The sequence below is a fragment of the Macrotis lagotis genome, chromosome 4 (assembly GCF_037893015.1).
Source record: "Macrotis lagotis isolate mMagLag1 chromosome 4, bilby.v1.9.chrom.fasta, whole genome shotgun sequence".
Lineage (NCBI taxonomy): Eukaryota > Metazoa > Chordata > Mammalia > Peramelemorphia > Peramelidae > Macrotis > Macrotis lagotis.
In genome coordinates this window covers 150699333-150719529 of record NC_133661.1, presented here as the reverse complement: position 1 = coordinate 150719529, position 20197 = coordinate 150699333, and the positions used below count along the sequence as shown (strand labels likewise).

Sequence of the window (20197 nt, the reverse complement as noted above, 5' to 3'; positions counted from 1 at the left end):
CCCCTTCCACTAATCTCTACCCATAACAAAGGAAAAAAAAAGTGAAGTCAACTGATTTATCAATTATATCTGACAGCATATGCATCATGTCAAACCCATAGGTCAGTTAGTGAAGATGCAATTATTAATCATTTGTTTCTGGTTCTGTGCTAAGAGTTCATAATTTAATGGGGGAGATAACATGCAAACAAACCATGTTCAAATGAGATATATAGATATAGCTATATCTATTTATCTATCTATATATATATAGATATAGATAAATATATGTATATGTATTTATAGAGAAACAAAGAAGGAATCAACAGACAGGTACTTTCCCTCATCATCTCTTCACTGGGGACAAGATTATTAATTACAATTATAAAACATTCAAATTTATTTTGTTATTATTATGTATATTGCTACAAGTCACTGAATATACTGTTTTTCTAGTTTTGTCTACTATGCATCGATTCATACAAATATTATCATGTTCCTTTGAATTTTTCATGCTTGACATTTATGTCATAATTTATTTAGTCATTCCTCAACTAGTGGGCACAATGTCCTAAATTTCAGTAATTTTAATGAGCTTTCATCTCTCAACTTGAAATCATAGAACATAAAAAAATATGCAAAAAGAGTGAGTAAAGAGCAGGTACATGATGGGTTAACTCTGTTAGACTAAATTTATCTATTTCCCTGAATAAATTGAATCAATTGATGCAAACAGAAATATTTTAACCTTCCAATTTAAGATTTATCTAAATTTCAACTTCTTAAATGGAAAAAAAAGTAGAAGCCTGACCAAAGTGCTATTTTCCCTGTGCTGTGAAAAGAAGTTCTGAATGATCATGAATACTTAGATAAAAGTTCTAGAGGTTGAATGGGGAATTCTAGGTTCTTGATTTCCAGCTGAGCTAGCTGGATTACTCAGACAAGTCACTTCACTCTCATTCCATGTTTTCTCTTTTATAAAATGAAGAAATTGCACTAAATATCTCACCACAAGGGCACTTACCATCTCTATACCATTAAAGCTAGGAGGGACGTTCAAGAACATGTTATTCAATTGCCTCATGTTTCAGATGAGGAAACTGAGGTTCAGAGAGGGAAGGGGAGTCATCCGGTAGACATACATGGTCTATTAATGGTCAGTGAAACTGGTCTATTCACATATGCCGCCCCCATGCCTGATCATTTCTACCTCTCTGAATTCCTAGCTTCCTTCAAGACTTAGCTCATGTATTATCTTCTATTTACATGATGTTTTTTTCCTCATAGTACACCCCCTTTCTCCCCACCCACCACCCCCAATCCCTTCCAAGAGCTTTCCCCAAAAAATCATCTTACTTTTATTTTTCAAATTACCTGAGAATTTTTGGTTTATTTTTATGTTTGTTTGTTCCCTTCATACTTCTTTGTTTTTTTTTTAACCAAGGCAATGGGGTTAGATGACTTGCCCAAGGTCACACAGCTAGGTCTTTTTTTTTGCAAGGCAATGGGATTAAGTGGCTTGCCCAAGGCCACACAGCTAGGTAATTATTAAGTGTCTGAGGTCAGATTTGAACTCAGGTACTCCTGACTCCAGGGTCGGTGCTCTTATCCACTGCACCACCTAGCCGCCCCCACTACATTTATTTTTAAACTAGATATGTGTTAAACTTCTTTTGAGTGTTTTCTAAAACATATATGAATTTATTATAGAATATTAAACTAAAAGATAAATTAGATTACCCATTATCATGTTATTTTATGACTTAGATTTAAGAAATAGTATAACTGACAGTACTTCTGACTCCAGGGCCAGTGCTCTATCCACTGCACCACCTAGCTGTCACTGCACAGCTAAGTCTTATTAAGTGTCGAATTTGAACTCAGGTCCTCCTGACTCCAGGGCCAGTACTCTATCCACTGTACCACCTAGCTGCCTCCTCCCATCATACTTCTTTACACCATCTACAACTTTTATCTGAACATTCATAGTCATTCAAAACTTCTCAGAACTCTGACAGAAAACTTCCACAAACTGCACATAAGTTTTAGGAAATAGAAATCACTCAGGAAATAGGAGGTGATCTACTTTATCTATTCTAAGATAAACCTTTTGCCCTCTCTTAGTGACAGGTCTGTTGCTAGAAACTTCAATTCCACTCTTATCCCTGTGGTCACAGAAGAGTAGGTATGGTACTTTCTACCTGAAGATTGATAGTCTTACCAACACCATCCCAACCTTCCCCACATTCACCTGATTACATAAGATTTCATGGTATCTAAATTCTTCTGCCGTTTCAAAAGAATGTTTGTTTATTTATTACCTTCTGTCAGGTCACCCCTTCTTACCTATACATTTCAAGAACAATATGAGATCTAGGATCTGATAAAAGCAGATTCAGTTTTATTCCTGCTTCTTAGCCTAAATTGTTAAATGGACCTGCTATGAATGACTTTAAAAATGCACCTAGGGTGGCTAGGTGGCAGTGGATAAAGTACCAGCCCTGCTTTATCCACTGGGCCACCTAGCTGCCCCTGCCTTGCAAAAAACCTAAAAAAAAAAAAAAAATGCACCTACACAAAAGTTCTATTTCAATTATTTAAAAATAGATTTTTTCAGAAACGAATATTAAATCTGTTACAATGAAAATATTTAAAGGGACATAAATAAAAAGCAACTTATAGATATTCTTATAATAAACATGAAATATAATGAAAATAAAAAAGTAACAAAAAAGAATGAGTAAACAAACAACTCAAGTCTAAGAAGTTTATCCAAAAAAGTATAGGTGGATTCTGTTCCCTTCAACTCTAAAGGAGTTAAGGAAACAATATGGTACTCAATGTTTCTGTACATTCCCTATACTATCTAAAAGCAAGTGTACACTCTTAGCAGAGAAAAAAAAAGGACTGCTTTGAGGTTTTTAAATTAGTAATATTTTAAAACATTAACTCCTTTTAGTTTGTGTATCAGTTCCTACAAAACCCCTCATGAAAACGTGTAAAGATAGCATTTACAATATGCTTCCTCAAAAAAGAAAAAGTCCCACTGAAGACTGTACTTTGTCACATACATTTGAAGAACCAGCAGTCCAAACCTCACTAAACTATAGCACCTCATGAGTTTAAACAGTCAAGTCATATGAAAATTAAGAGGCACAAAACTAATTAAAAATAATATTTGGCTTATATGACAAAATAGTTATTCTTAAACACACCTGTAGAGATAAAAATTATAAAGGTGGATGACTCAAATATACTCTCCCCAAAAGTACCTCTTTTGGTTCCCAATCCAACAAGTCATAATGAAACAAGTTATAATAAGTTCTACATTCATACATGCAAGAATGGCATACTAATAATAAGGCTTTGACACTCAGGTTAATTTGCTAGGAAACCTAGACTAGTTTCTTACTCAGGTACTCTTTTTTAATAAGAAAAAGGAAAGCAACACTAACTCTGTACCCAGCATAAAATCAGCTTTGATTTAAATATGAAGTTTGTAGTAAGACTGCTATATATCTTGATACCTGAAAACACAATACCTACCAGTAGCAAAGTTATGAGGTCAGTTCCCAGCAAAAACCAAAACCAAAACCAAAACTTTGTCCAATCAATTAAAAGTCACAGAGGTAAATAACATTTTACAATATATCTAACAAGTAATTGTAAAAACCACAGAAAGTAAGGAGGAAAGAGCATGAGATAACATTCTCTGACTAAGAAACTAATGAACATTTAAATTTTTAAAAAACAAACAAAAATAAAAACCTGAATGTATAGTTTCAAAAAAGGAAAAATCACAAATTCCTTCAATTATAAAAATCTGATACTGAGAATCAACTAAAAATTAAATCATTCCACTGTCTATCACTTAAATCTTTGTCTCCTACATTTGATCCAAAAAAAGTAAGAGCACAGGAAAATGAAAGCTACTATGGAAAGAGTCCAGGACCCCTACTCCTTTCTGTCTGCTCCAAGTTTCTCATATTTTCTGCCCTAATTTTTTCCCTTTGCTTATACAACACTCACTATATCTCACTCTTTCCCTTTTTGTTTTTGCTCCTACTGTCTTTTTTTCTCTATAAGCACATTCCTTATCCTTATTTCTTTCCTTCACCACTTTCTTTAACTCTCTATTCCTACCTTAATTTTGTCTGCTTCCGTGATCCCTCTATCCAGAACTTCCATAGCCCCATTTCCCCCTTTTTTACTCCAATCTTCTATTCTGATTTCTTTCATGTTCTCCATTCCCTGTCACTTATCTACATTCAGACTTCTCTTGTTCCTACAATCTCCCTCAAAATCCCACTTTCTCATTTTCTTCCTTTTCCTAACTCTTTATAGCTCTTCTCTTTCCTACTTGGCTCTCAATTACCTCTGTTAAGTCCTATCTCCTCCAGTCTCCTATTTCTGTCCTGTACAGTTCTTGTATCATCCAATTTCCCCCTCTTTCTTCTTCCCTTATCTCTTCATTCTCTCCTTTCCTCTGGCAGCTTCTCTCCCTAACCTCCTAATCCCCTTTTCACCCTCTTTCCTCCTCTCTTTACTTAGTCTTTTTCCCATACCCACCCACAAAGATTGCTATTCTGTTCTCTTTTAATCATGTTTCTATTTTTTCCACTTTTCCCTCTTCAGGTTTACCCTTCTCATATTTCTGGTTCCTTTTTCCCTTTCTACCTCTACCCTCAAGTCCCTTCCCCAACTTTTCCTCCTCTTCTCTCATTGATTTTCTCTCATTACCTTCAATCTCCATGTACCCTTCCTTCTGCTGTCTCCAGGTCTCTTCCCATGATATCTCCATGACCTACTCCCTCCTGTCCCCACCATTCCCTCTTCTTTCATCTCTCCTTCCCATTCCTTTTCCTATCTTGTGTCTCTGTTTTTCTCTTATTCACTCTTCACACCTCCTCTTCCTTTATATACCTTTCTCTTATCTCCCTCCTGCTACCCTTTCTTCAGTCCTTGCTCCTTCTTATTTTATTCCCTTCTTTTCCTAATTAAATCTCCTTCTTTCTCATCCCCCAAACTCCATTCCTTCTTATTGCCTCCAACATCCCCTTTTGTCTTCTCTATATCCCATTCTTTCCTTTCCATGCTCTTCTCTCCTCAATCCTTCCTCCCTCCCATTCTCCTGGTTCACCATGCCCCTTTGCACCAAGTCCCCTCTTTTCACTCCACATTCCCCTCCTTTATGTGCCCCTTGCCCCACCATTTTCACCTTGATGGTCCCTCCCTTCAACCATGTTCTTTTCTGTTTCTCCTCTTTTAAGTTCCCAAAGCCCCTCTTTCCACTCTCTTATCTCAAATTTCCTTCTCTTTCTTCCCTGACTCCTCCATGACTCCCTTTCTCCCTCTTGTTTCCCCAAACTTTCTTCTCTCTCCTCCCTCCTGTCCCCTTCATGCTGCTTCTCTTTTCTTCCTCCTTTCCTACTACCCTCTCCCCCACCTAGTCTCCTCTTTCTTCCCTCAGTCCCCACCCTGGTCTCTTCCCTCCTGGCCCCCTATCTCCTTCTCTCCCCTCCCTCGCGCCCTGTCTCCTTGCCCCCCCTCCCCTGTCCCGTGGCCCCCCTGCACCCCTCTCTGCTCCCTCCAGTCTTCACTCTCCTCCCTCGCTGCCCCCCTCCGCGCCCCTGCCCCGCTCCAGCTCCTCTGGCCGTGGCTCCGCGCCCCTTTCCCGACACCTGTCCCCCAGGGTCTCCCCATCACTCTCCCCCCGAGTCTGCTCGGCGCCCCTCCCCACTGTCCCCCGAGCTCCGCCGCCTCGTCCTCCACGGGCTCCCCCTCCCGGCCCCGCATCTCCCCGCTGGTCCCCCCTCTCTCCCCTTCACTGGACCCCGTCTCTGCCTGCCCCTTCCCCTCCCTGCCCCCATCTCCCCCACACACGCCCCCAGGTCCCCTCCCCCGCCCCGTGCCCCCATCTCCAGTGGCTGGTCCTCCCTCACCGATGGTGGAGATGAAGGTGGTGTTGAAGGCGTCCTCGGAGAAGCGGAACAGCAGGCAGGTCTTCCCCACCCCCGAGTCTCCGATCAGCAGCAGCTTGAACAGATAATCGTACGTCTTCGCCATCTTCTCGCTCTGTCCCTCCGCCCGGGAGGGAGCCGAGGGGATGGGGGCGGAGGGGGGCCTCCGGGGGCCCGCGCCACGCCCCCGCCACGCCCCGCCACGCCCGGCCAATCCCGGGGCCGCTCGTCATCACCACCCGCGCCCCGGGGGCCCACGGGACTTGTAGTCCCCCGCCGCCCCGGGGCGTTCCCCCCAGAAGATGCGCGAGCTTTGGGGGGCTTCGCCGAGCTGAGCGGGGCTCAGGCTGGCCCGAGGGGCCGGGGCAGAAACGAGCCCCCCGTGCCGGTGTGCCAGGCGTCGTTCACACCGCCCGCCTCCAGCTCGGGAGCCCCCGAGAGGGAAGCCCCCCAGAATTCCCCCAGGGGCGCCGGCGGATAGCCCAGCCCCCCGCGGCCGGGGCCTCTAGGCCCTTCGGCCCGCCGGGATCAGAAGGCAACAAGTCCGCGTTGAGCTCCGCTCGTGGGCTCGGGGCTCGGGGCACAGAGGGGTAAAGGAAGACCCCCGTGTTGGAGAAGCTGACCTCCTGCGGGGGGGGGGGGGGGGCCGCGTGTGGACAGACACACTGACAGCTGTGAAGGAAATTACCCCCCGAGGAGGGAGGGTGAAGGCTGGACAGCCCTGACTAGGGAGCGGCCCCCACCCGGGACTGCATCCCATTCATGAAGAGGGTAGAAGGAATGCTGAGTGTGAGGAGAAAGTATGGCCAGTTTGACCCACGTCCCTTAAGGGGAATCTGCGATAAGAAGCTTGGGAAGATAGGGTGTGAGTCTTTACGACTCTGATTTCCAACAAAGGACTCATTTCTAAAATATACAGAGAACTGAGTCAAATTGAAAAAAAAAACCAAGCCATTCCCCAATTGACAAATGGTCAAAGGATGTGCAAAGGCAATTTACAGATGAGGAGATCAAAGCGATTATGAAAAATTACGCAAAATCATTACTGATTAGAGAAATGCAAATTAAAGCTTCTCTGAGGTACCACCTAACACCTTTCGGACTGGTCAATATGACCAGAAAGGATAATGATCATTGTTGGAAGGGTTGTGGGAAATCTGGGACACTATTACACTGCTGGTGGAGCTGTGAACTCATCCAACCTTTCTGGAGAGAAATTTGGAACTATGTCCAAAGGGCAACAAAAATGTGCATACCCTTTGATACAGCATTACCACTACTGGGTCTATACCTGAAGAGATGATGAAAAAGGGTAAAACACATCATTTGTACAAAGACATTCATAGCAGCCCTGTTTATGGTGGCAAAGAATTGGAAATCAAGTAAGAGTCCTTCAATTGGGGAATGGCTTAGCAAACTGTGGTATATGTATGTTATAGAACACTATTGTTCTATTAGAAACCAGGAGGGACAAGACTTGGAGAGATCTGCATGAACTGATGCTGAGTGAGATGAGCAGAATCGGAAAAACACTGTACACCTTAACAGCAACATGGGGGTGATGATCAACTTTGATGGACCCGCTCATTACATCAGTGCAACAATCAGGAACAATTTGGTGCTGTCTGCAGTGGAGAATACTACTGGTTTCCAGAGAACTGTGGAGTTTGAACAAAGACCAAGCACTATTACCTTTAATTTGGAAAAAAAAAACACCTGATATCTTATTGTCTGATCTTGTTATCTCTTATACTTTATGTTTCTTCCTTAAGGATATGATTTCTCTCCCATCATATTTAATTTGGATCAATGTATTCCATGGAAACAATATAAAGACTGGCAAATTGCTTTCTGAGGGGGATGGGGGAGGGAAGTAAGATTAGGGGGAAAATTGTAAAACAAAATAAAATCTTTAAAAAAAAAGATAGGTTGTAAACTGGTAAAGGGGCTTTAAATGTCAAAGAGGAGTTTGCATGTGATCCTAGAGGTTATAAGGAGCCACTGGAGTTTATTGAGCAGGGGAGTGACATTTATCAGCTTAATAATGGAAAATCTTTTGGCAGCTGATAGAAGATTAGACTGACCTAGGAAAAGATGAAGTAGGGAGATCTATTAGGAGGCTACTGTAAATAGTGCAGACTAGAGGTGATATTGACTTGAATTAGAATGATGACCTGAACAAAACATTTAGGCAAGTCATTTTGAGATGTTCTCCCTTTATCTCTTGCACCCACCCCCATCCCTTTATCTCATCTTCCTTACCACTACTATCCTATTGTGCATTGCAAGGCATTGAATGAGTTTTACATTATCTACTATTCTAGACTATGCTGCTATTCTCTTTCATTCACATGAATATCACAGTATTATAATTCTTATTAGGTCTATGCCTTGTATTTTGGCATGTCATTAAATTCAATTGAATATTGTGTCACTGTCTTTATACTGCTAATATATTTCATGACTGCTTCCAACTAGATCATAATCCTCTTGAGTCTTCTCTTTAGTCCAGAGTTCTCAGTCCACTCTCTTGTCATAAGCAACTGTCCAACTTTCACACAAGGCTCTCTTAGGGAATTTAAGTTCAAATTCTTTAAGATTTCATAAGCAATTAGTGTCTGATCTTTGACACATTTGCTACATTCATATAGAAGTTCAAGAAAATGCACATTGACAACATGAGAAAGAATGAGTTAGTTCTGGCCCTCATCCAGCAGCAGCACATAAAAACACCATGCTAGGAAGTACCAACATTAGATCTGACAGAAGAGAAAAATTCAAGAAATGAAAACAAAAGCTAAATTATTTCAAAAAACTCCCACTGGATAACAGAATTCCCCCAAGGAAATTTAGGGGATTTAAATTTTCTGATTCCTCTCCCTTTTAGGACATTTTTTTTAACCTCCTTAACTCATTTTGTAACACAGAAATGTTTTCTTTCAAACAGAAAGAGGATGCTACTGACCTTTAAGTTGTGCACTAAATTATCTACTAGCTAGCTCAAGTTCTGATTATAACAGATATTGCAAGGATGGTAACTGAGTTTGAGAAATTCAGCTTATGGCTATGAGCCACAGTTTTTGCTCACAATTGAATCCTCAATTGAGATTGAACCTGTAACCCTGACCTTATTAAGAATACATGCTAACAGGGGCGGCTAGGTGACACAGTGGATAGAGCACTGGTCAGGAGTACCTGAGTTCAACTCTGACCTCAGACACTTAATAATTACCTAGCTGTGTGGCCTTGGGCAAGCCACTTAACCCCATTGCAAAAAACTTTAAAAAAAAATACATACTAACCAACTGATTTTAACACTTGAGTTAGTAGCAGCCTCTGGGCATTGTAGAATTAATGAATGTTAGTTGGTGATACAAATGAAGATTTCTCACCCACATAATTTGTTAAGGAATCACTGCTAGGGTCAATAGAGCCTAATGTCACAAGGTTAAAAATAAACTACCATTCTAAATTTTCTGTAAAAACCATAATATAAGAAAGAGTATTCAAGAGATCTTTCTGATTTTTTAAAGACTTAATCAAGGATTTTCCCCACTGAAAAACAGTCATAACAAATAAGCTTAGATTAGCAAAATAAAATTCTGTATTGGCTAAGTCCAAAAATATGTCTCAAGAGGTCTTTTTTGGAGGACTCTGCTGCTTTAGTCAGATAATTATCCTATTTACCAATATCTCCACTGAACTTTATTCCATACTTGTTTTAACTATTCATAATCAGGGTTTCCGTCTATCCTATTAAGAGCCTTTCTTGCTGTAATTTAAATCAAATTTGGGTCTCTTAATCAATAGCAAACATTTCTTTAATGTTTACTTTCTATATGGAAAGTATATGGTTTTAAATGCTTTCTTTTCTTCAGTTGGTAAATTATCATCTAAATGTTGTATCTGTAAGTAGAATGTAAACCCCTTGAAGTCAGGAACTATTTTAGTTTGTTGTTTTGTTCACAGTGCTTACCACCATGCCCTGCACATAGTAGGTTTTTATTAAATGCTTGGAATTGAATTCCTTATATAATATTTCAGAAACTTAAACACAGTAGGTCAATCATAACTTTTTCTTCATAAGACAAATCATAGTATCATATTAAAATTTAATTTGATGTTTACCTAATTAAAATCCCTCTTAAAATATGTATAACAAAACTGGAACTAGATAAAAGTCTTACAGCATAGGGGTGGCTAGGTGGCATAGTGGATAAAGCACTGGCCTTGGAGTCAGGAGTACCTGGGTTCAAATCTCATCTCAGACACTTAGTAATTACCTAGCTGTGTGGCCTTGGGCAAGCCACTTAACCCCATTTGCCTTGCCAAAAAAAAAACAAAACTAAAAGTCTTACAACATAGTGGGAAAATAGCTTTATAAGATAAGCTCTTCTTTTCCTCATATTATAATTTGACTATAATGCTAACTTTTAAAATACTATAAATAATTTATCTTTATTTGTTGTATTTCCAAAAAATAATATTAAAAATACTTTCAAAAATCCAGTCTGGGTCCTAAATATTTTTCTATTCTAGTATCTACTTAGTTGTTCCAATTCTATCATATTTGTATATGTTGGAGCAGCTAGGTGGCACAGTGGATAGATCACTGGCCTTGGAGACAGGAGAGTTCTCATCCAATCTCAGACACTTGACAATTACTGTGTGAACTTGGGCAAGTCACTTAACCCTGATTGCCTCACAACCAGGACCATCTCCAGTCACCCTGATTCATATCTGACCACTGATGCAGATGACTCTAAAGAAGAAAGTGAGGCTGGTGACTTAGCACAGCTCTCCCCCAACTCAAATCCAATTCATGTGCTTGCCATGCCATCACCTCCCTGATGTTGTGGTCTTCTTTGAAATGAAGGACAAACATTTGTATATGTATTAGAGGAGAGAACAATAATTCTAAGTAAACATGTGTGGGTGTGTAGCTTCCTAACTAGTTTCCTTGACTCTAATCCTTCCCTTCTCCAGTCCATCGTCCACACAGCTACCAAAACCACATTGCTAAAATACTTTGCCACTCTAAAATTTTTGCCTCCAGAATAAAAAGCAAGCTTCTTTGTATGGCATTAAAGCCTACACAATCTGGTATCAGCCTACCTTTTCAAACTTATTTTACATTATTCCTTTTTACATGGTCTATGGTCCAGCTATATATGATATGATCTCATTTGCTTTTTCCTATATATGACATTCCATCTCCTTTTTTTAAAATCCTTTTTGAAGATAGTTTCCTTCCATTCCTAAGGATGAATACCCTTCTCACTTTTGCTTCTTAGAATCCCTAATTTTTTTTTTTTGGCAAGGCAATGGGGTTAAGTGACTTGCCTAAGATTACACAGCTAAGTAATTATTAAGTGTCTGAGGCAGGATTTGAGCTCAGTTCCTCCTGACTCCAGGACAGGTGCTCTATCCCCTGTGCCACCTAGCTACCCCATGAGGCCAGTAGTAACTGATTTTTTCCCCATTCTGAAATTAGTTTGTATTTATTTTTTATGTTTACCATTTAGAGGCAGTTAGATGGTACAGTGAGCAAAGAGCTCAGCCTGACGTCAAGAAAACCTGAGGTGAAATGTGGTCTCAGAAGCTGTGTGACTCAAGCCAAATCACTTATATCTTTCTCAGATTCCTCAAACTATAAATTGGGCATATAAATAAATCCTGGACATCCAGGATTCTCATGTAAATCAAATGAGATAAATTTGCAAAGTGTTTAGCTCATTATGGGCTCCTAATAAATGCTTGTTTCCTCCCTGCTCTTGTCATTTAATGTATACATTTCATCACCCTCATCTGTCTCTGGAATAAAATGAAAGTTTCTTAAAACAGGAACTTTTTCTTTTCTTGTGTTTCAGCCTCAGCCTGGCAAAATGTTTTGAGCTTGGTAGGTGTTTAATAAAAATTTGTTGAATTTCTAATAGCAATCTAATTTGTCAAAATCATTTTGAATTTCAAATTCTCTAAAACACTAGTTAACTTTAAGAACTTTATTCCCACAAGCATGGAATTTCCTTTATGATCCTTGAACCAGAATAATCTTCTAATGGTCAATCAGGAAGGGTCAAATTGCATATGCTCTGTCCTTCAACAAAATTTATCATTCATTCATTCATTAAACAAATATTTTCTCAAACTTTGTTATGGAAATAGCTTTGTAATGAATGCAGGTTATAAAGAAGTATAAGACATGGCTCCTGTCCCTAGAGAGTTAACAACTAGTAAAAAAGAAAAGAAATATACTACTGTACAGTGAAATACTGCTAGGTGACACAATGGATAGAGCTTTGGAGTTAGGAACACCTGCTAGGTGACCTTGGCAATTCTCTTAATCCTGTTTGCCTCAGTTTCTTCATCTGTAAAATGTGCTAGAGAAGAAAATGGCAAACATAGTCCAGTATCCTTGCCAAGAAAATGGGAACCTAAATAAGGTCACAAAGAGTCACATATAAGTGAATAACAAACAACAGTTAAATTACAAGATATAAGTATAAGATGGTACATGGAAATATAATAGCCTCCTAAATTAACAAAACATCTGGAATCAAAGCTTTAAAAATACAGCATTGACAGAGTGATATGGGTTAGATGATATATGAGTTATATGAAGTTACATAGCAAACTGATTGAATGATAGTCCAAAAGAAAAATCATTTTTGCTGTTCTTTTTCATTTGTTTCAGTCCTGTATAACTCTTCATGAACACATTTGGAAGCTTCTTGGCAAAGATAATGGAGTAATTTGCCATTTCCTTCTCCAGCTCATTTTACAGATGAGGAAATTGAAGTAAACAAGGTTAAGTGATATGCCTAGAGTCACATAGCTAATTAGTGTCTGATGAAGATGAATTGAATTAGAAGAGAATATATAGTCTAAATAAGAGAAAACCAAAGGGGAACAAGGTCCCCATCTTTAAGCATTTGGAGAGCTGCTACAATCTCTTTATATAGTTTTTTATTTTTTGGTTTTTGCAAGGCAGTGGGGTTAAATGACTTGCCCAAGGTCACACAGCTATTATTAAGTGTCTGAGGTAGGATTTGAACTCAGATCCTCCTGCCTCCAGGGCCAGTGCTCTATTTGTTGCATCACATAGCTGTGTCCTAGCTGCCACAATCTAAAAGAAGTATGACTTGAGTTGCTTGAATCCAGTAGGTAGAATTGCATGTAATAAGTGGAAATTCCAAGAAGAAAATTTATATTTCCTGAAAGGAGAAACATTCTAACAATTAGCACTATCCAAAAGTTAAATGGACCACTTTGGAAAATAGTAGACTACTCTTTAAAGTATATCTTTAGGCAAAGGTCATAAAATTTAAAAAAAATTGTTAAGAATGTGGTAGAGGGAGGCGGCTAGGTGGTGCAGTGGACAGAGCACTGGCCCTGGAGTCAGGAGTACCTGGGTTCAAATCCGGTCTCAGACACTTAATAATTACCTAGCTGTGTGGCCTTGGGCAAGCCACTTAACCCAATTTGCTTTGCAAAAACCTAAAAAAAAATGAATGTGGTAGAGGGAATTCTTATGTAGGTATGAATTAGAATCTTACTAGGTAGTCTTTGAGGTCCTTTCTCATTCGAGATTCTGTGATTTTGAGAACATGGGGAATTTCCAATCTACTTCTTCTGCCTTAGGGGTGAGGTAGTTGGGGAGTAAGAGGCTGTCTTGGTTACTAACCTTTCAAGGGTTGACCTGAAGCTAGGCTCAGCCAGAGGAAAAGCAGTATTCTTAGAAGCTACTATGTTTCAAATTCCTCATCTGTTAAATGGGGATAATAATGTTTTCTTAACCTATTTCACAAGCTTGTGAGAAAAGTATTCTATAAACCTTAAAGTATTGTAAAATATATGAGCTATTACCACCCAGTCTATGGTTATACGTGTATTTTGTATTTCTGAGAGAGATGGGAGATGAATTTCGAAGCTACAGTCAGTCTCACTGGAATATCAAGGAAGACTGAAGCATTACACTCCAGGGCATTTAATAGAAAGGGTATTTCCATCTTATAATGAAGCTCAATATCTCCTATATTATTTCTTACTCTGGTAATAGGGTTTCTGAAAAACTAAGTGTATTATTGGAATCTTGCTATTTGTTAATAGTCATTACCGATTATTTATTTCCAAATAAGTGGTATAGAGAATCTATATTATGAATTTAACTTTAAGGGACAGAGTGGTAAAGAAAAGCTACATGGAAGAGAAAGAACTTGAGCCAATCCTTTATTCAAGATAACACATAGTTTTATAGAGATTTTTACAATATGTATGAGACAAGTTACCTACCTTTAAAAAGTATCTTTAAATAATCTAAAGGGAGAATCTAGCTGCCAATTAGATCACAATATGCCCCAACTGAAATCATCTTCTGCTTCCTAAATTCTTGATTTCTGCTGAAGGTACACCATCCTCCTAATTACTCTCAATCTTCAAACATTGGAGTCATTTCTTACTCTTTTCTATTCTTCACCTTCCAAATCCCAATCATTTTCAAGGTCAGTTGTTTCTTTCTCTAGAATTTCTCTTAAATTTGTCCCTTTTTCTCTATTTTTCACTGCTGCTACCCTATCTCAGACTTTTAAAAGTTTGCTTTGCAAATACTGTAGTAGATTCTTTTTTTAAAAATTTTTTTATTTTTATTTTTAATTTTTTTTATTTTAGACAGGTTTTACTTATTTTTGAGTTTTACAATTTTTCAATCTTGCTTCCCTCCCCTCACCCCCCACAGAAGGCAGTTTGTTAGTCTTTACATAATTCCCATGGTATGCATTGATCTAAGTTGAATGTGATGAGAGAGAAATCATATCCTTAAGGAAAAAACATATAGTAGGAGATAAAGCAGAATTACATAAGACAACTTTTGTTTAGATTAAAGGTACAGGGATGATTAGGTGGCACAGTGGATAGAGCACTGGCCTTGGAGTCATACCTGAGTTCAAATCCAACCTCAGGCACTTAATAATTACCCAGCTGTGTGGTCTTGGGCAAGCCACTGAAGCCTATTGTCTTGCAAAAAACTAAAATAAATAAATTAATCAATTAATTAAAGGTACATAGAAAGTCTTTGGTCTTTGTTCAAATTCCACAATTCTTTCTTAGGATACAGATGGCATTCTCCATCGCAGATATCAGATATCCCCAAATTGTGTCTGATTGTGAGCAAGTTGATCATCACTCCCATGTTGCTGTTAGGGTGTACAATGTTCTTCTGGTTCTGCTCATCTCGTTCAGCATCAGTTCATGCAAATCCTTCCAGGCTTCCCTGAATTCCCATCCCTCCTGGTTTCTAATAGAACAATAGTATTCCATGACATACATATACCACAGTTTGTTAAGTCATTCGCCAATTGATGGACATTCCCTCAGTTTCCATTTCTTTGCTACCACAAACAGAGCTTCTATGAACATTTTTGTACAGGTGATATTTTTATCCTTTTTCATAATCTTTTCAGGGTATAGACCTGGTAGTGGTATTGCTGGATCAACCAGTATGCACATTTTTGTTGTCTTTTGGGCATAATTCCAAATTGCTCTCCAGAAAGGTTGGATGAGTTTACAGATCCACAAACAATGTATTAAGTGTCCCAGATTTCCCATATCCCTTCCCACATCCCGTGTCCTTTCTGGTCATATTGTCCAGTCTGAGAGGTGTGAGGTGGTACCTCAGAGAAGCTTTAATTTGCATTTCTCTAATGAGTAATGATTTAGAGCAATTTTTCATATGACTATGGATTGCTTTGATCTCCTCATCTGTAAATTGCCTTCGCATATCCTTTGACCATTTGTCAATTGGAGACTGGCTTTTTTTAAAAATTTGACTCAGTTCTCTATATATTTTATAAATGAGTCCTTTGTTAGAAACATCAGTTATAAAGATTGTTTCCCAGTTCATTTCTTTTGATTTTGGTTACAGTAGTTTTGTGCAAAAGCTTTTTTAATTTAATGTAATCGAAATCATCTAGTTTGTTTTTAGTGTTCTCCATCTCTTCCTTAATGATAAACTGCTTCCCTTTCCATAGATCTGATAGGTAAACTAGTCCTTGATCTTCTAGTTTGCTTATAGTATTGTTTTTTCTAAATCCTGTATCCATTTGGATCTTATCTTGGTATAGGGTGTGAGGTGTTAGTCTAATCTAAGTTTCTTCCATACTAACTTCCAATTTTTCCAGCAGTTTTTATCAAAGGGAGAGTTCTTATCCCAATAGCTGGACTATTTGGGTTTACTATATTTCCTGCACCTAGTCTATTCCACTGGTCTACCACTATTTCTTAGCCAATACCAGACAGTTTTGATGACTGATGCTTTATAATATAATTTTAAATCTGGTAGAGCTAAGCCACCTTCTTTTGCACTTTTTTTCATTAAATCTCTGGAGATTCTCGACTTTTTATTTCTCCATATGAATTTACTTAACAATTCTTTTTCTAACTCATTAAAGTAATTTTTTGGAATTTTGATTGGTAGGGCACTAAATAAGTAGTTTAATTTTGGTTGAATTGTCATTTTTTATTATATTTGCTTGGCCTATCCATGAACAGTTGATATTTGCCCAGTTTTTTAAGTCTGATTTTATTTGTGTGAGAAGTGTTTTGTAATTGTTTTCAAAAAGTTTCTAAGTCTGTCTTGTCAGGTAGACTCCCAGGTATTTTATATTGTCTGAAGTTACTTTGAATGGGATTTTTCTCTTTAGCTCTTTTTGGTGCATCTTGCTAGTTGCGGATTTATGAAGTTTATTTTATATCCTGCGACTTTGCTAAAGTTGCAAATTATTCTTAGAAGGTTTTGAGATGATGTTTTAGGATTCTCTAGGTATACCATCATGACATCTGCAAAGGGTGAGAGTTCTGTCTCTTCTTTCCCTATTTTAATTCCTTTGATTTCTTTTTCTTCTCTTATTGCTGAAGCTAACATTTCTAATATGATATTGAACAGTAGTGGTGATAGATTGTTTCACCCCTGATCTTTTGGGGACTGCCTCTAGCCTATACCCATTGCATATAATGCTTGTTGATGGTTTCAGATAGATACTGTTTATTATTCTAAGGAACAATTCATTTATTCCTATGCTCTCTACTTGTAGTAGACTCTTTTATTTTTTTTATTTTTTTCAAGGCAATGGGGTTAAGTGGCTTGCCCAAGGCCACACAGCTAGGATTATTAAGTGTCTGAGACCGGATTTGAACTCAGGTACTCCTGACTCCAAGGCCTGTGCTTTATCCACAACGCCACCTAGCCACCCCCATGTTGCAGACTCTTCATCTTGCCTCCCACCCTTCTCTCCAAGCAATTTTCCACACAGAAAATAATTTTCTTAAGGCAAGAGGGTTGACTTTAACGGTCACCTGCTCAAAAACTTCTGTAGTTGCCAATTGTCCATAAGATAGAAGGCAAAAATCTTACATTTGTGATCTTCCAGAATATGACTTATACTCATTTTTGTGCCTTATTTGACAAGGGATATACCCCTAATGCAATAGTCATGTCAAGAGGTGATGATGGGGCTTAAAGGAGGGTGGAATCTGTATGAATACAGAGAAAAAGATTTTTATGAGAGATGTTGTGAAAGTAAAAATGACAGGATTTAATAATAGATTGGATATTATGGGAGATACTGCCATTTCCAGACTTGGGGTATAATCTGATTTCATCCTGGCTTTTCTTGCCTCCCTTGTTTTTGATAGGCTCATTCCCCATGACTGAAACCCCACACTTCTCTAGCTGTTAAAATCTTTCTCACCCTTTAAGGTCACTTTAAGTATGACTTCTATGAAACTTTCTCTGATCAACCTGCCTTCCCCCTTTTGCCCCAACCCACTTAGCACTCCATACTCAAATTTTTGTAGAGCAATTTTTCTGTAGATATTGCCTTTCTTCCTGCCTCCTTATCACATTACATCTTGTATTATATGTATCTGAATAAATGTAATGTGTAAATATCATTTTGCCATCCCTCTCTAAGTAACCTGTCAATCAACAATGACATTTTAAATTTTATTATTTTAACATTTTTTTAATTTTGACTTCCAAATTCTCTCTCTCTCTCTCTCTCTCTCTCTCTCTCCCCCCCAGTTCCATAACCATTCAATGAGTAGTTATTAAATACCAAACACCACTGTACTAATCACTGAGTTTAAAAGAAAAGCAAAAAATAAAAATAGCTCCTGCCCAGAAAGAGTATAGATTCTAATCAGGAGACCATATGCAAATAACTAAATACATTCAAAATATATACAGAAGAGATGAAGATAATCTGTAAGGAGAAGGCTTTGGTAGCCCTGGGAATCAGGAAAACTTTCTGCAGAATATAGGATTTGAGACTGAAGGAATTCAAAGAAACTAAGATATGAAGGTGGGGGAACAGGAGTGGGGCAGAGCTTTCAAACAATGGGGACAAACTGTACAAAGGAGATCAAAGATTTCTTGAGACAGTGAAAGTAGGTTGGTGAGGGCAGCTAGGTGGCACAGTGGATAGAACACCGGCCCTGGAGTCAGGAGTACCTGAGTTCAAATGCGACCTCAGACACTTAATAATTACCTAGCTGTATGGCCTTGGGCAAGCCACTTAACTCCATGTGCCTTGCAAAAACCTTAAAAAAAAAGAACGTTGGTGAGCTGGATTATAGACAGAATGTTGAGGAAGGAGGAAGGGGGAGAGGAAAGTGTAAGGGCTGGAAAACCAAGAAGAGCCCATATTATACAGAACTTTAAATGCTCATCAGAGGACTGCATTTCTGATCAAGTAGGTAAGTGGGAACTAATCAAACTTCTCTTTAGGGAAATTCCTTTGGGAGCTGTGTGGAGAATGAATTGGAATGGGAAGACAGTTGAAGTAGAGAGAACAGTTACAGGGGTATTGCAAAAGTCCTGGCAAGAAGTGATGAGCACTTAAAGTAGGAGAAAGAAAAAAGAGGATGTATATGAATGAGAGGTACTGTAAAAAATAAAATGGACTAACTACATAGAGGACACTAAGGTTACATATCTGGGTAACTTTGAGGATTGTGACATCCTTGACAGTGATAGCAAAATTCAGAAAGGGGAGTTTTAGGAAAGGGACATATAATGAGTTCTGTTTGGGTTATGTTGAGTTTGAAATGTGTATGACCAAGATTTCCAAAAGACAGTTGATTATGTAGAAGTACAGTTCAGGAAAGATACTAAGACTGAATATAAAGATCTGGAACTAACTGCCTAAAGATGATCATTAGACCCATGAGAGTTGATGAGTTCAGCACATGAGATAATGTAGAAAATTTACATTTTTTACATCCCTGTTTTAAAAGAGAAAGGGATTCAGAACAGAGACTTGGATACAATTCATGTTTGGTAGTATTGACCTGGAGGAAGATCTAACAAATAATATGGGAGAAGAGAGCAGTATCTAAAATACAAAGAGAGGAGAGAATATTCAAAAGAAGGGGGTTCAACTTCAACCCTCAAGTATGACAGAGAGGTTAAGAATTTGATAGTTCAAAAATCATTGAAAAGGTAGTTTCACTTGAATGATGAGGTTGGAAATCAGATTGCAGGTTTAGAAGAAAATGAGATCCATTGATTGTAGATCTTAAAGAATTTAGCCAATAAGGGGGAGGAGAAATGTGGCTATCATGGATGGATGGATCTAGGGAGGTTGGGTTGTATTTGTTTATTTCTTTCTTTGTTTATAGAGAGAGAAGTTAACAAAATGTTTATAGGCAGCAATAAATAGGGAATCAGTAGATAAAAAGAAATTGTAGGCGTGGCTAGGTGGCATAGCAGAAAAAGCACTGGCCCTGGAGTCAGGAGTACCTGGGTTCAAATCTGGTCTCAGATACTTAATAATTACCTAGCTGTGTGGCCTTGGGCAAGCCACTTAACCCAGTTTGCCTTACAAAAAAACTATAAAAAAAAATTGTAACTTCTCTAAGGGTAAAAATTATATCATTTTTCATCTTGAGATTCCCAGGAACTTGCAAGTGTTTCTCTCCTCCTAATTATACAAATGCCAAAATAATCTTCTTGAAATGCAGATCTGCCCATGTCTTTTTTCTATTCCCTACTTCTTCTATGGTAAAATACTCACTAGCCTGCCATCTCAGCCCCAGTCTGCATTTTTAGCCTTACTTCACTAGTTCCTTTTGTTTATTCACATTTAGCTAAACTAGACTACTAGTTTCCTTTTCCCCATATTTATATATTTATTTGCATGTTATACAAAGAGAGAGTCATATATATATATATGTATCATATATATATATCACAGTTTGGGAAA

At 38.4% G+C, this 20197-nt stretch overlaps 1 protein-coding gene across 1 annotated transcript in view; it reads right to left on the bottom strand.

Annotated features, from left to right (window-relative positions):
* The window catches only part of RAB8B (RAB8B, member RAS oncogene family), a 101813-nt gene extending 95710 nt beyond the window's left edge, over positions 1 to 6103 (bottom strand). The window contains exon 1 of the mRNA XM_074234338.1: positions 5922 to 6103. Coding sequence (XP_074090439.1) covers positions 5922 to 6045 — 124 coding nt within the window. The 5' untranslated portion in view covers positions 6046 to 6103. The remainder of the gene's footprint in view (positions 1 to 5921) is intronic.
* Positions 6104 to 20197: the final 14094 nt, after the last annotated feature.